This window comes from Phoenix dactylifera, chromosome 3, assembly GCF_051530095.1.
Source record: "Phoenix dactylifera cultivar Ajwa chromosome 3, Ajwa_hap1_PhDact_Kaust_v1.1, whole genome shotgun sequence".
In the NCBI taxonomy this organism is placed as follows: domain Eukaryota; kingdom Viridiplantae; phylum Streptophyta; class Magnoliopsida; order Arecales; family Arecaceae; genus Phoenix; species Phoenix dactylifera.
In genome coordinates, this window is record NC_143192.1 from 15,063,208 (window position 1) to 15,080,494 (window position 17,287).

The window sequence follows — 17,287 nt, forward strand, 5'->3', positions numbered from 1 at the left end:
TAACCACTCCTCTTAGTAATCTTTTACTTCTCTTTGGTACCTGCGAACTACTTCAGAGACATTAACGACCTCCTGGGAGAGTGAGAAGCAGCCATTTTATGATCCCTCCAAACATTATATACAATAAACAATTAAATAAATATTTTTCATGCATCATTATTGATAATTAATTTTAAGCGGTCCATGCTTACAGAATTTTGGTGTAAACTGACACATTTAACTAAAGATGCATCACAGTCCTCCCTTTACCTCCTGGCCAATTGATATGGTCATCCAATTCCTTTCTCTACTTAAACCATATGAGATAGAAAAAAACAACAACAATAATTATATAAGGCATACCAAGATCATGGGATACTGAATCATATAAACGGAAACCACAAGGGTATACAGCATCAATAAGTTAGTTTGCTTTATCGAAAATTAATCTATCTCAAGGAACTAAACGATTACATCCTTGGCAGACTTGTCTCCTCCCTTCAACAAGGTCTATACACAGTTCCTGCATTCTTGAGAGATGGGTTCTTTCTGAAACAACAGCAATAGTCGTAAACTTACACTAGGCAACAGGATTGTGACAGTGAATTTTGTTTGAAAGAACGCATACATGGATCGGGTGCACATTAGCCATTGCATGCAGACTTGTAGTGGTTGTCATCAATTGTCGAATAAATATGGCCAACATCAACATGGTAATCAATAGCATCCCTACAATACAAAGAAGCAAAGAATTAGGAGCAAATAGACAGTCATTGGACAGCCAGTCAGCCAACAAGCAGACAATAATACCATACACATGCCCAAACACAATTGAAACACATGCAAACACGCATGCTAGTACACACAGCACCGCCCCCCCTCCCGCCCCCGTCGCTGGACGGCCAACCTGCCAACAAGCAGACAATAACACCATACACATGCCCAGACAAAATTGAAACAAATGCAAACATGCATGCTAGCACGCACAGCACCGCCCTCCCCCCCCCACCCCCTCTCGCTGGATGGCTAGCCTGCCAACAAGCAGACAATAACACCATACATATGCCCAGACAAAATTGAAACATATGCAAACATGCATGCTAGTACGCACAGCACCGCCCTCCCCCCCTCGCTGGACGGCCAGCCTGCCATCAAGCAGACAATAACACCATACACATGCCAAGACAAAATTGAAACAAATGCAAACATGCATGCTAGTACGCACAGCACCGCCCTCCTCCCCCCCTCCGGCTGGACGGCCAGCCTGCCAACAAGCAGACAATAACACCATATACATGCCCAGACAAAATTGAAATAAATACAAACATGCATGCTAGTACGCACAGCACCGCCCTCCCCCCCCCCCCCCCCCGGCTGGACGGCCAGCCTGCCAACAAGCAGACAATAACACAATACACATGCCCAAACAAAATTGAAACACATGCAAACATGCATGCTAGTACGCACAGCACCCCCCCTCCCGAAAAAAAAAACAATAGAGAGAGAGAGAGAGAGGAAGAGACTTGATCTTTTCCATTGGTAAGCCCAGCCGTCGGGCAACTTCATCCACATGTAATCCATGTTCGCGAGCACTGCAAGAAGAATGATAAAAAGGTCAGGACTGCAAATAATGGTACAAACAAGCATTTCCTGAACAAAAAACCCCATACTGATATTTAATGCATTAGGCAGACATGCAATAAAGGGCGCATTAAGGGATGAGTATACCAATATAACACCACCATGATCCGATGAACTGCATGAAATGGCAATGGAAAAGCAAAAACAAACAAGAACAAGCACTGAGATCACCAAAATAGGATGTATCTACCCTATTCGAAAGCACTAAGTGAAGCAATATCACTATTTTTAAAAAGCATTTGAAGCAGATACACAGATGTAGGATGCAGAAAGAAGCTCACAAAAAATGTGGATTCCTGATGCAATTATAGAATGTGCTCTTTCTTCATTATCAAAGTTTGTATTCATTTTCCAGATACCAAGGTGAATAATAGTGTACAGGCACAGACAGGCAATAAGTAATCCTTACAAAAGTTGTTAAGCTTGTCCAGCATTAATCAGCAAGAAGGTCACAGATACCAGGTTGGAAGCATGTCATGGGGTGTCACATCAACCATCCTGCAGAATTTGATTGTTGGCAGGTTTCTTTGTATATGTTTTCCGGAAATAGGAGGACTAAATGATTACTCATTTGCTGGAACAGGAAGCGAAAATTGTTGTAGATAGGGATCCTATAAAACCTTCTTTCGAGAAATGGGCCAGACCCGGCCATTTCTCAAGAACATCAGCTAAGGGCCCTGATACTGCCACTGGGATCTGGAACTCATTGATTTTATTTTCTTTTAGGTGCTCATAAGCATATGAGAGCTTGTTCTTGGCTTTTTAAGTACTCGTAATTTAGTCCTCTATAATGAATTTTATAATTAACATAAGCACTAATTTTTCCCAGATAACTTACAGGTTTGCTGGTTCCTGGAAAACATCCAAGACCAATTTGTAGACATCCGTGTCAGATCCACTTGAGCTTGAACATGTTGAAAACTAGAAAACAAAAACAAGAGTACATAGTCAGTAAGAAAAATTCTTCCAACGTATGGCTCGCAGAGATGTGGGAACAAAGAAACAAAATTAGCCAAATTGGCTTACTTGTTTTGAGACAGGTGCCCGTGTAGGAGTTACTGTTCCTGAAAGTGGATTGGCCTGGGCTTGAGGAGGGACACTACCCAGTACCTTATCCATTCATTTAAAATCAAAAGATGGTGAGCAAGTAGACAACAGGCAGACATGTTAGGTATATCCAAGTTAGTAGTGTTCACATGCATGTACACATTGGTGAAAAGGCAAATATATTAATATTTCAAGGAAAGAATACCTTTGGTCTGGTGTTCTCCAAGTGAACATGAATGCACTCAATGAAGTGTAGTGTGATTTCATTGAAGTCAATCACCGGTCTGAAGATAAAAGGAGTGACAATAAGGTATCAGACTGTCAAAAAGAGTAGCAGTAAGGTGCTAAAATGTATTCACCAAAATGGACATGAGAGTTGCAGACATGATTGAACCCATAAAGAACATCATTGAAAGAAATTGTTCACACAAACTAGTAAAACATCATAAATATAACAATAATTCAATTCAGAAAATGAAAGATATAGACAATGACATCTTTAGTGGCCACTTCCTAGGACTGGCCCAGGCCCATAACAAGACTAATCTTGTAGCCCAACTCCTTGAATGCAGTTTTGCATTGGTACAATCAGTAAAACAGATTAAGATACATCTCTAAGTGTCTGACTCAGTAAAAGGATAAAAAGGAGATACAGGGACATGTAGGGTAACGAACATCATTTGTTAAGGTGTTTTCGTCTGCATGTTCCCCGTCCAAACTCCAAAATTAGATTAAGGATACAAAAGCACAACATTTAACTAAGTTATTTTATGGCCGACATCCTTATCATGTCTCTGACAACAACAAAAGCATTCTTTCAACATCACTGTGGTAGGTCAAACTAATTGCTAGAAAGGCTGGTTCTTTATTGATATCTAAAATTTTGAAATATATAAGTCAATAAGTACCTAAAAATACAACATGGATCCAGATAGCAATTCAAGATGGCTGAGTGTCCAGGTAACACAGCTTAAATTAATTCTAGCTTGGATCTAGCACATCTTCAAACCACATCAAAAGAATGCCAGAACCTATTTAGACATAAAAATTCAAGGTAAAACAAATTCCTCTTGGTAGTCGTGTTGGGGTTCTAAAGAAAACCATAACCCAAGAAGACCAAAATAAGTTATTTAAGTTTGGCTGATGGAGATCCAAGATAGTATAAGGGGGCACATCCAATAGACAGATATGCTGAAACAAAGAAAGCAGCATGCTTCCATTCAAATATCACAGCACTCTGATTCCAGTGATCAGAAGAAAATGGGAATTCATGTGAACCTGATGCAGGGCATCACTTGAAGGTCAACCTTTGAAAAACTCATTTGAAGTCAGAATATGAAACATTTTCTGAGTTGGTCTTAATAGAAAAGCCCCCATGGTTGAAACTTCTGCTGAAGACAGAGGATCATTGAAGCCTCTACAACTAAAAATTGCAAAAGATTCTCATGCAAAAGTCACCTTTTTAAAAGAGAGCAGCTACAGAACTTGATAATATAACAAACACTGGGCAAAATTTTCAATTACTACATATCCAAACTAACTTGATTTCCTAATAGGAAATCTCACATTGAAAAAAGGGATCTGTGCAAGAATCAATTATCAGAAGTTAAATCTCAAGGAACAAGGTTCTTCACTTCAATAAAATGGAGAGCCCTGGCACGCAGGACTCCTTTTTTAAAGTAGAGAAGCAAGATAATAATTTATGGCGAAACCCGTTAAGGCTTGTTTGACTCAAGCAAGGAACAAAGCATTGTTAAAAGAGAGAAGGATTAATAAGGGGAACAAGCTGTCCCACCATCTGGAAAAACCAAATTGATGATCTTTTTTCCTAAAGAAGTCCTATTAAGGGTCTTACTCAGTACTGGAGAGGGAAATGTGAAGATGATGAGACTGAAAAATCTCAATCTCTCTCTCTCTCTCTCTCTCTCTCTCTCTCTCTCTCTCTCACCATACACACACAGACATACACATGGAGGATGGGGCACAGTGGGACGCCAGTCTATTCTTCATGATAAAAGGAGCCACCTGGTTCCTCTGAAGTAGCCATTTGACCTTTCTTGAAAAGGCATACAAAGACAATAGAGAGACACTTTCTTGAGCTGCTCGGTCATGGTTACATCAAATCAAGCTAGACTCTAGATTTCTATAAATCAGTTCAGAAATTATTGACTCAAAAACTTCCCAACAGGTGTCCCACTGTGCAGTCTAGCTTAGAACCATGACCCGTTGGGAAGCCCTACCCATTGGGAAGTTAGAAGCCCTACCTGAAATTGTTAGAAGTCCTACATTGTATCAGAGTTTAGAAGCCCTACATTGCATCAAAAACTTCCCAACGGGTGTCCCACTGTACACAAACATGGGAACACCTGAATTTTTAATTCTTTCTGATGCAATGTAGGGCTTCTAACAATTTCAGGTGTTCCCATGTTTGTGTAATTTTAATATTTTCTGATATCTTTGAGGTTTTTACAACTTTTGCATATTTTTCTGCATCTTTTAGAAAGTTTTACATTTTTTTCATTAATATTAGGTTTAAAATAGTTTCTGATATCTTTTTGCAAGTAGAATTTTCATAGTTTCTTGCACAGATGTGCCATATCAGCACAGAAATTGTTTCACAAGTCTTTGTGCGAAGCTGACAAGAATTTTTTTTGAAGAACTAGTTCTGTATCATTTCCCAAAGTACAACACTGAACAAAGAAACTGTTTCACAAGTCTTTGTGCGAAGCTGACACGAATTTTTTTGAAGAACTAGTTCTGTATCATTTCCCAAAGTACAACACTGAACAAAAAGCAATAAGAGATTTGCTTTATGCACCTCAATGCCAAACCCTTTTAACTCTTGATGCACTTGGATCAAATTAGCTTGTGTTCTGAAATTTAAAGAGGCCTAATTTTCATTAACTCCCTGGCATTCTAATTGAGGCCATTATTGTTAGCATAATCAGCTTCTCCTCTAACTCTCAAGCTACTGCAAGAAAATTTCTATCACAATTATCACAACATCACCCGAAAAACTTGAAATCCAACATTTTTTGTGCCTCTCGGTCCATTTCCAGCAACAACAACCTCGCTTTCTCCAGCTGTTTCTGGCAACACATAGCTAATGTATTTTTCGCACCATCCTTAGTAGTCATAAGCTGGTTTGCAACTAGACCAACAAGTCACAATGATGGAATAAAGAAAAAATGAAGACGCACACAACATGCAAGATCAGATGATGGAGCAATGTAAATCCATGTCCGAAGAAGGAGATAAGGAAGAATGGCAAGACAACACTGAATGAAACAGTAGTAGGCATGCCTAATATGATGACAAAGGAAAATTATAGAAACGGAAAAAAAACTATAGTGGGCCAATGCATTTTAAATGACAAGCAAAACCAAACGGACAGATATGAAGGGTTCAGCAGAATTGACAGAATTCGGAATTACTCTGGAACATAGAGCCAAGGAGATGGAAACAGCAGGAAAAGGGTTAATGATGAGAAATTGAGTTGCTTAATGATGAGGAATTAAGGATGTAGTAAAAGTCTTTATTTGAAATATTTTGTAAATTTAGAATTTGAACTTGAATACTACTTGCTGCTTGCATTGTTTTTAATCATCTTTCATTTTTTTATTTGGTAGCCAATCATCTATCTAATTTCTTGAAATGATCAGTTAACTTGTTTTGCATCTCAGGTTTGCACTTAATGTTGTTGCAACAATCTGTGTGACATACTAGATTTCAAGTTAATTTTAAATGTCAAGAAATAATCACCAGTCAACATCATTTCATTATACAACAATATTGTTTGAAAGAGCAAAATATAATCTGGCATCTCTTCTATACTGAAAGACTTCAAAAATGTATAACATCACCTCTTCTCACCCTTTTAAATCATGTGCATTTAATGTACATATTGTCCAATTGTTGACACCTTGTTCCAGTTTACATTAATAGCTGAGCTTAATGCACACTTTTTGATCCAGGACTTGATCCCATATGAATACACATATATAGGCTCATATATGACCTCAAAAAATAATATGCATCTACATTAAATAAATATCAGTACTCTTATATGCTTTTCAAAAGTAAAAAAAACATATGTGAAAAGGGTGTCATTCAAAAATCCAACACATCTAAAGTATATTCCGATATTAAAATTTAAAGAATACACTTATCTCCTCAAAGAATACACTTTTCACAAATCTTCCTTTAATTGGTGAAAATGTGCTAATTGCCTAGCTTCCGTTTGAATTTAAAATTTAAAATTCCATTCCAGCTGTTAGGCATATCAGCATATAAGCTTAAATCCATTCTCATTTCAGAAAAAAATAAGCTATATTAAAGTATTATGCGATCACTCAAGACCAAAAAAATACATGCATTCAAATAACATAGATTACTAAATTTACAAAAAAAAACACACCCTGCAGAGAGACATGCAATAAACTCATTTTGAATTTTTATCAAGGATGGAAGTAAGCCATACCGGTGGAGAATTGTTCCATTCCATGCCAATACATGGCATGCTTGACAAGCACTAGCAAAATTTCAACCTATAGCAAATGATAATAGTGCTTCTTTCTTAAGCAACATCACAAATACTAGCACATAGCCAGTATCATGTCAGAACCACATCCTGGTAAGGGACTGACATGATAAATAGTGACATGCCATCCTGTGCCAACTGGCACTTAATCCAAGAATGTTACAGGTACCCATATAAGAGGGAAAAAACCAGAAAGGTAATAAATATTCAGGAGTTTTAAATTCTAAAAACATGCGACTAAGTTTATTGAAATAGTAAACATATTTAGGAGATACTATTTGAATTATAGAAGTAAATATTTCACTCTTTTATGCAAAGGATATTGGTCAAAATTGTTTACCAGGCAAGGAAGCCAACTTACAGCATAATCATGTTGACAAAAAATTCACTGAACAATCCTTGGGCCAATCAACACATTGTCACTCAACTCCCAGTTCAAGTATATCATAAAGGCAAGAAAAGGTTAAAAATATCAGAAATCTATGTACATCAGAAATGCATGAATAAAGGAAATGCAAAAAAGCCTAAAAATCTTGAATGCATAAACATATAAAAAGTATGAAATTTTATAGACTAGGTAGAAAAATGTCTTAAAGCCAACAAAAACTCAAAAGGCATTTTTAAAAAAAGAAAAAGAAAAACTAGAATGTACTGTAAGGGATTGGAATTCCCTAATAATTCATAAAAAAGTGAAAAGAAATCAAAATATCTGGAAATACATCGAAAAGCATGAAATTTCCTATATATTATTAAATGCCTAAAAATTATAAAAATCTAAAAAATTTACGCATGAAAATTCTTAAAAAGCCTAAAAGTTACGAAAACTCCAAAATGTAAAAAACTATGTGAAAAATCCTTTAAAAACATAAACATAATGAAACAAATCCCATAATACCCAACTTGATCTGAATATGACATGTATGAAATATGCCCGATAACAACAAAACTATGCTTAGCTCTTTTAAATAATGAAATTCTTGATAAACCCTAAACATGCATATGCTTCTACCAATATGATTAAGGGTGGAAGGGGGAATAATTATCAATCATCAAATTTGCTGGAGATATATTGCTGATTCAAGCCAAATTTGTGCTTAAATGAGCTTAGAATAGCAAATCTAGTGCTTGGCCAACACGATTTTACAGTGGCATTTGTAGTTTAAGCTGTGCTCGAGTTATTTCTAGCAAAAGTGAGCTTCAATGCAAATTCCAAGGTTTTAATATTGTGGGTCAATCACAAGGCCACTTCTATATTGGCCATGCCTGCCCATTGCATCCATAACATCTTTTTAGATGGAGTAAGATGGGGAGCTGAATTTTGTAATTTAGAAAACCTAGGCCACTTTTTCATTATAGAAAGATCTCGACTTTGATAAGGGACTAGGAATATAATTAGAGATAGTACAAGGTCTGCTATGCCGGAACCAGAGCCCAGACCGGTTATCCGATGGCATAGGTCGGTACGCCCCATACCGTTTGATGCCGGGCCTGTACCGAAATAGTAGAGGAGGCGGGGAAGAGGAAGAACGGAAGAGAGGAAAAGAGAGAGAGAAGGGGAAGAGAGGGAGAGAGAAAGGAGGGTGGCGGAAACCGGCAGAGACCTGAAACAGAGGTCCCGAAGGCGGAGCCCCTCCTTCGCCTCCTCCACGTGGGTCCCCGGCCACCACGCTCTTCCACCTCCCTCTCTCCTTCTTCCTCTCCCTCTCCCTCCCTCCCCCGCTCGCTCTTTCTTTTCCTCTCTTTCCTTCTTCTCCTCCTTCATCGACGGCTTTTCGTTTTAGTTATCGGAACCATCCCGGTTTGCTATCGGTACGGCTCCATACGCCCTAAACCGCCCGATTCAGAACGGTTTTGCTAACCATGATTGATACCATAATCAGCTCATGCGAAAATATGGAAGAAATTTTGGGTTCTATTAATCAAAGATGTAAGATCTTAAAAATGATGAGAGTCCAAGAAAATCCTGCAAGTCAATGACCCCTCTCTAGTGCTAATCCAGAGCTTTACTAAGAGGTTCCACTGTTCTTGATTCAAAAAGCAATTCCTCGAATATATCCTCTGAATGTATTAAGCTAAATTACACTTCGAGTCTATGATTCAACTTCAAGAGAAATAAATAATTGAAGATAGACATCATTTGTTTGTTATAGATGTTGCAGTGGCCCATTAAGTTACCCTATCATATGTTTGTGATTGGCATCAACTAGCTCTCCATGGTTTAAAAGTAGATGATGATGCTAAAATTAAGTCTACTATAATTATCATTTGGAAAAGAAAATTTAGGAAATCTGAATAATTAAATTTCCTTGCTCAGAACATCAAATTTGAGACTCTTATATCAAGATGCCATCAAAACAAAGTACATCCTCTAGAAATATGACTCGTTCACAAGAAAAAAGATATTCAAATCAATGGAAGAATCATCATATGACAATAGCATCAGCAGGATCAAGCCAAAGTGTGAAGAGAAGATTTCAAACTTAAATGTATGAAAGGTACCTGCGGCATGCCTAAGAAATATTGATGACAAGACTAAATCACAAATTTCAAAGAGCTCGCCATCAAGGTCTTTAAATCGTGAACTTTGAACCTTAAATAGAAGGTAAAGCTGTCAAGTGACACAAGCACAATGGAAGGAGCTACAAGTGGGATGCATATGTAAAATGGGGCAACACTAGCCAACAACCATTGTGAGATTGAGAAAGCTACCATAGAGTAGAGAGTTGCACAAAGAGGGCTTATGAAGTGGGACACTAAACAAGGCTATTGACTGGGCATGGGTCATAAAGGGGAAGAGGTTAGATGGTAATAAAGAGGGCAAAAGGGCAGACTATCGAGGAGGTATGGATTGAAGGCTGGTGGAGCACAGCAGCAGGGGTGACTGGAGTTGGGCAATGAAGGAACTAAGAAGCTAGGAGTCAAAATGTATGATATGTGTGAGCCAAGGGATTGAGAATTTGCAAGCGTTGATTGGAACATGATACTAAAAGAAGCCATACAGTTGATGAAAGGAAAACAGGGACTAACATTTCATATGCATAAAGGGAACAAGAAGGAGAAATACATTGGCTATTCTAATTTGGTGTGTGTATATATATATATCCACATTTTTAAAAATCTCATTCCTATCTAGATATACATCATTCTAGGCACATCAGTGATAGATCCAGCAGCTTCTGCATGAATAAGTAGGCCCTGAGCGACTGCATAGAAATTTTTAGTTGAACTGAATTACAATCTTAGAGAAGATTATGCTTCCGAAAGACACGAGGGGAAAATCCAACTCAACTAACGAGCCAATTTGTTAATACAGAACTTCATTACATCAGAACATTTCCTCAGAATTAAGATATACTATGAGAAATATTGTACTGCTCACCGAACAGAGAAGGCTACGACATGCTTTTTGCCTTGGAACCCTTTCAAGCTACCATTAATAGTGACATACATTCCATTCCTAACCATCAAAAAAGGGGATCAATTTAAGGAGAACCATAGCACATTGAAGTAGAGAAGTAAACAAACATCGGGAATTCATAACACTTACTGAACAAGAGCCATTTCATTTGTATCCGTAGTCTCATTCACCCTTAAAGACAGAATTGAATTGATGTAAGCAATTTAAAAAAAAAATCCCACTTGCTATAAAGGATGATAAAGAGGAAAATAATCTCACCATCTGTGGACCTCAATCCGACCCGTGCCATCATCTAGTGTGAAGGTGACATCAGTAACCTTCTCTACCTTATTCATCACGAGTCCCCGTAGCCTCACCTGCCACCGCCCAGAAAACATCAGCCACCCAAAAGAATTAGGGTTAGGGTTAGGGCTTCATTAAGAGATTGCGTAGAAAAGATCAATTACATTGGAGGCGTCGACCCCGTCAACGACGAAATTGGACTTGTCGTCGTTGGAGTGATAGGCTTCGCTGATCTGCTTCACGGTGAGCGGAAGAACACCCTGAGCGCCGCGACTCTGAAGGAATGAAACGGGGAGGGAACGGCGTGAGATCGGCAGAAGAAAGAGGGGGAAAGAGAGAGGATGAAACCAAAAAGATTGAATTTTTATGCGTCGGTGGACCTTGGAGAAGGTAGAATCGGGTGTTTGGGTGGCCTGCGAAGGCATGAAGCCGCCGCCGGAGAAGAGGGAGGCTCCGCCATCGAACTGGCTGCCGTACATCTCTTGCCGGTTCACTATGGGCGGATCGAAACCCTAGCCCTAATCCTAGAGATGGGGAGTGGAAAAAGAAAAGGCGGTGACGCGCGGGAAAATTAAGACGTGCGGGGGCCCCGGGGAGGGAAGCGGGGGTGCTCTCGCGCCAAATTTTAGCGGTTCGTCCTTCGACGCGATCTCATGTCCCTGGGGAAATCCGTGAAGTTGTTGTGATGCCTAGATTTTTCTTGAAAAATTTTTGAGGTTTTTCGCTTTGTTGAGAACTTGAGATTGACATGCGATGAGATTTGCCAGCCCACTTATGCGCGAACCTGGATAAGACATGGGCTCAAAAATTTCAAACAAATTTATATTAAATTACTAGGAGATTTGAATCCAATCAGAACTTGAATCTGGCTCAATCCTACCCAGCCTAGTCTTATTAATCCTAATCTGATAGATAAATCTTCTCCCGAAGTTACGGGACTATTTTGCCGAGTTCCTTAGAGAGAGTTGTCTCGCGCCCCTGGGTATTCTCTACCTACCCACCTGTGTAGATTTCGGAAGAAGGGAAAAGTCAAAGTTACTAGGACTCATTATGCAATCGGGGTCCACTTGGTCAATTTCTTGGTGGAAAGAGGTCTTATACATTTGTCAAGTGAAATGAGCTGATGCCCTGATCCCGGGAATAAGAGAACTTTCTCTTCCTTTTCTCTCAGTTTCCCCTAGTTCTCGGGCCATAATCCAAAGCCTTACTCATCCTCTTGTTCGATAATCCCTTGCCGGTTCTCTTCCTTCCCCACCTGCCTCAACTGCACGCGCTTGGCTCATCGCATCTCTCAACCGGGTGGAAAGCCTAGGAGCCGGAAATCAAACTGAATTCGAGACAAGAGATATATTGATGGCCTCAGATATATTAGCTCGGATTGAGCTGTCCCTATCCCTATCAGTCGAGTGCTAATGCCCTCAGCCGGTACAGAGCCAACCCAACTCTTCAGACTAAAGAGTCGGGCGGAAAAAGGGGGAGAGCTCTCCGTTCCTGGTTCTCTTGTAGCTGGATTCTTTGGAACAACAAGAATCCTTAGAATGGGATTCCAACTCAGCACCTTTTGAGATTTTGAGAAGAGTTGCTCTTTTGAGAGCACAGTACGATGAAAGTTGTAAGCTGTGTTCGGGAGGGAGTTATTGTCTATCGTTGGCCTCTATGGTAGAATCAGTCGCTAAAACTCCCCTTTCAAAGGTTCCGTCAGAGCGGAAAGAGAGCTGCATTCCCAGACTCTCGAACTTAAGGTATTATTTTCAAACAAATAGGAATTCGGGGAAGGTATTTCGCTATATAAGACATCTTACCACATCGATAACTGGTTGGCCTTTCAACTAGTTACTAATTACACGGTAGAGTGAACTACCAACTCTCAAGCTTAAGCATGAAAGCACTCTCACTATGATTCCTAAGATCGAGACCTTGGAAGTCTCACTCATCATATCCGGTCCATAAATGGACCTGTCACCTGGGATTGGACGTCACCCCCCTTCGGCCTGTGGCCTCGTCCCCCTCGGGGGGATATCCAGTCCATAAATGGACCTCGTGGTAGCGGTTCTACCTAGAACTGCTGGGAAGTGCTTTCTTCGCGGGTGCGTGGGAAAGCACTTCATTCTTCAATTCATTCCCCCCTTTTGAGGGGGGGGGGGGGTAACTCTGGATTCCCACTCTGACATATGTTGAATTAGAGATCTTTTACCAACAACAAACCAAGCGAAGCAGATTACCGTCCTCCAACTAAAGCTTCAAGATCGGGCAGCTCTCACTTGAAGCTTATGGGATGGACCCACGCTTTTTCATGGGTTAGGGAAAGCTCTCTCGTGAGCAAAAGAGAGTGTCTTGTTGACCCACGAAAATGGGTCTGTCCTACTTTTACCGTCAATGGGGTTACCACTATTTCTGGTCCAAAGCAAGGATTTTCGCATCTTTGAGGTCAGGTCAAGAAGAGCAGCAAGAGCAAAGGCCGATGATAATGCGAGGATTGGTCGATCTTCCCCAATTTTTTTGGGGGGCCAGGTCCAACCTGAAGCTCTTTCTACCTACATTCATTAAACCGAGCGAGGGAGTACTTCCTGAAAGTCAAGGAGTTTAGACCTAATAAGACTATCCAGAGCAACAGAACACTAGCCGAAAGCAAGAGCCCTGATAGAAGACTAGCTGGCACCGAGAGCACTGACCGAAGAAATCGCAAACACGGCCATAATGAATAACTTCTTCTCTTAAAATACTTGATATTCTTCTGGACTTGAGCAACTCTTTCAGGGAGTTTTCGCTATTTCTCTTCCCTCTTTCACGACACTAATCAATCCTACTGTGAATGTGGTTCAGCTTTTAGGATTGATCTCTCCTCTCTCGGATCAAGATTTGGGTTTCATAATGCTCATCCATGTTCCACATGGCCAAGGAAGCATCGTTTTTTAATCTAATGAAACCCGGAAGAGATTCTTTCTCGAGGAATGGAGGGCACTACAAGACAGATAGACTCTTTTTCAAATCGCCCCGTAGTGTTGAAAGGTTCTCGAGATTATAAATCTTTCCATTTTCTTTTTCCATTAGAAGGAGCTTGTACATGTTCGGCAGTACCACCTAGCGAGTAAAGCATGCAAGTTGAGCGCAGTTGGTGTATTGGGAATCATACTTTCTTTCAGCCTTTATACGCTTCTTTGAGTGTTTATACGCGTCAGCATATCAATTTGATAAAGGGCGTGAGCACTCCACTCAAGTATGTTGAAGTGGGATATCGCAAATCGAGGTAGATCCAGGTCCAGATTCAGTCGTTAATCCAGCTGACCAAGTCAAAGCTTCAGCAGTGGCTTTTGTCTATTCCAAATAAATAAATAAAATTATATTATACCGTTAAATTATATAAAAGTGGCTTAATTTCAATATTTTGATTCCAGAAAAACCTTAATTAGATCGTTCAATTAAAGGTTCAAAAATTTGCATAATAGCTCTTACTAGAGTTGTTTTTTACAAAAAAGAAAAACTTAAAGCATGATAAGACTTCTATATAAAAAGAGATTCTGGCACTGGTGGATTTGAGAACAAAAATCTAATCTTGTAATCTTGTAAGAAATAAAGAATTAAAAACTTTTAGAGGGTGCTGGGAAACTGCACGGAGGATGGACATGTCAAAGAAGAAGCAAATATCACGGGAGAAGTGAAGAGAGTTGTCACAAGGGTCATGAGGCCTTATCTCTACCGGGATGAGAAAAAGCACCTCTTCCTTTTCCTAGCCAACTTTCCCGGATCTTCTAAACATTCCCTTAAAAAAGATATCTTAAAATGTTTAAACTCCAAAAACTTCAAAAAGAAAGATCGAGAAATAATTCTAAAATCAACATATTAAAAAGAAATATAGATTACAATTAAAATTAAATTTATAGTTAAATCATCTCAGATCTAAAATTCTTAAGAGCCACCTTCATGGGCACTTGCATTTTAACTTGTTTCATACAAAATGTCTATATGTTTCATACATATTACTAGTACTTTTGAATTATGGCATTGTGTAAGTGCCACTCGCCTGTTACTTCTAAAAAAAATTGACGATATCTCATCTTTTCCACTACTTCTAAGTCTTATATGTAAAGGAGAAAAAAAAAAAAAAAGGACCGGTATAGCTCTTTTTTTTTTTCTTCCTTTAGACCAACAGCCGGCAAGCTAGGATTTAGTCTAAAACTTCAGTGGGTTCTTAGAAGATGCAGATTGAGCGGCCCTACAAATCTAATTCCCATAGGAATATCCAAATAAACCTTAGATTGGAAGAACTGCCCCAACCTTTTCATGTATCCTCATTCAACTCAGCTTAATATCATTAACTTGGCTCAACCCACCACAGACTTGATATGTGGTTGCATGGGCTTAGGTTGAGCAGATATCGACATTAAGCTGGTTGAGTTTGTGCTAAGCTTGATACTTAACAGAGGTTGGGTTTGGTTAGGCTTGGCCATCAACTTGACACAGCCCACTTAAGTAGTTCTCCTTGTTGGCAGCACCCAAGTGGCAACCTCATATGTCATTTGGCTCTTTTGCACTATGCCCTCTTTCAACAATAAGAATGTACATGACCAGGTTTGTGCCAAGGAGATTACAGTTTTGATTGGGTTTGTTCCGATTTTCCATCACAAAAATATGTAAACAATTGGCCCATTTGTCGAGCAATCACAAAAATATGTAAACAATTGGGCCATTTGTCGAGCAATGTAAAATGTTGTTTTTACAGATTAACCAAACTTGAAAACCAGCTTGAGATTCAATTTACAAGCAGAGTGGTCATTAGTATGGGAAAAGCTAGGGGACCCTCCACCCAGGTTCTAAATAATCCTTTTCTTACCTTATTATATCTGATGTGGCCTAAAATCAACCTGCCTATCATGGGTTGACATGTGGCCTGTGAGAAGACTAATTTCAAACATATTGGAATTTTGGACAGATTAAGAGGAACAATTAGAGCTCTGCAATTATGAGGATTTAGACAAGAAAGTGAGGTTATGGCTCGCCCCCTGATTTCAACCTCCAATCGTAATGGACCCATGCCTCCTCTATATAAACAATGCCAAAGGACCCTAGGTTTACCATCCAGCCAACCTCAACCAATATCAGCTCTCAAGCTGATCTTACATAACCACAACCTTGATGAGTTGATCTTCCATAGGTGGACAAACTGACCTTCCATAGGTAAACAAGCTAACCTCCTGTAGGTAGATAAGCTGACCTTCCGTAGGGCGACAAACTGACCTTCTACGCATACTCAAACTCTAAAGAATTCCGTCTTAGTGGGACAACGACTCTTTCTCTGCAAAAGAAGGTTTAGGGAACCAAGTATGCATATCAGGATATTCTACCCATAATTCTAAGAGGAATAATGCTTACAAGTGAAGATGACCAAATAGCGTTACAGTTTTCAGAGTCATGCATAATCTCGCCTGTTATAGCATGCAAGATCTTGGATATCACAGCTGCTACATATTATGGTAATATTGAACAGTATAAAGCGAGGCTTGTGGCTAAAGGTTAAACTCAAGCTAAAGGCCTAAATTACTATGAAACATTCGCTTTTGTTGCCAAATTGGTCATGGTTCATTGTCTTATTATCATCACAACTACCAATAATGTCAATAATGTCCTATAAGAAGTCTCTCATTCCCCATAATTTATACTTCAGTTTTCTTTTCCACTCCAAATATTTTCTATCTAACTTAAGCATCAAAGGGCCCAGCCATAGCCAATCCAGCAAGTCCTTTAGCTCACTGTTATTTTGCAGATCGATAAAGATGCTCCACATCAGTATTCTAAAGATTGGCAGTGATGGATTGGCACCATTTGTGCGAAAGCGTTGAAAAAGTCATACCATCTAAGAGAAGGAATCACTCTGACATGTCTCCCATCAGATCCCACTAAGCGGGCCAACGTTGCCGCCCTACGGAGTTTGGGTTCTAGGAGAACCGTCTTCTACAGCCATCAACCAAAGTGGCAACATAACTGTTAAAAGACAAAACTTTCGTTAGGCCAACTTTGCCACCCGAGGGTATGGGGATCAAGGAGACCTATCTCCTACAACCATCAACCAAAGTGGTAGCACGGCTATCCAAGGTTGAAAACTATGGTTGGGCCAACTTTACCATCCTCAGTGGTTTGGGGTCTGATGAAATTCGTCTCCCATAGCCATCAACCATAGTGACACTTTAGTTGGGCCAATTTTGTTGCCCTTAGGGTTTGGGATACCATAGCCATTAACCATAGAGGCAGCCTAACTATGCTGAGAGCGGGGGATAAAGGTCCAAGCGGACCACAAATTCTTCAAAACTTTCGAGGCCTACTCCTAAAAGAACCTCAGCCACACTGAGGCAACCTCAAACACAAGCATCACAAAAGAAATAAGG

General features: G+C 39.6%; 1 protein-coding gene across 2 annotated transcripts; it reads right to left on the minus strand.

The window, feature by feature from the left end:
- Positions 1-327: 327 nt before the first annotated feature.
- LOC103696181 (replication protein A 32 kDa subunit A-like) lies at positions 328-11,652 on the minus strand. Of its 2 annotated transcripts, XM_039118562.3 has the most exons (11): positions 11,288-11,652; positions 11,072-11,182; positions 10,884-10,981; positions 10,755-10,796; positions 10,587-10,664; positions 2,873-2,951; positions 2,647-2,730; positions 2,459-2,541; positions 1,503-1,571; positions 608-708; positions 328-528 (listed from the first exon to the last, which is right to left on the minus strand). In XM_039118562.3, the coding sequence occupies exons 1-10, from the start codon at positions 11,384-11,386 to the stop codon at positions 624-626; spliced, it is 828 nt and encodes a 275-aa protein (XP_038974490.1). In that variant the 5' UTR covers positions 11,387-11,652; the 3' UTR covers positions 328-528; positions 608-623. The 2 variants fall into 2 exon arrangements, with proteins under 2 accessions (XP_038974490.1, XP_038974489.1); XM_039118561.3 differs by having other exon boundaries at positions 328-708.
- Positions 11,653-17,287: the final 5,635 nt, after the last annotated feature.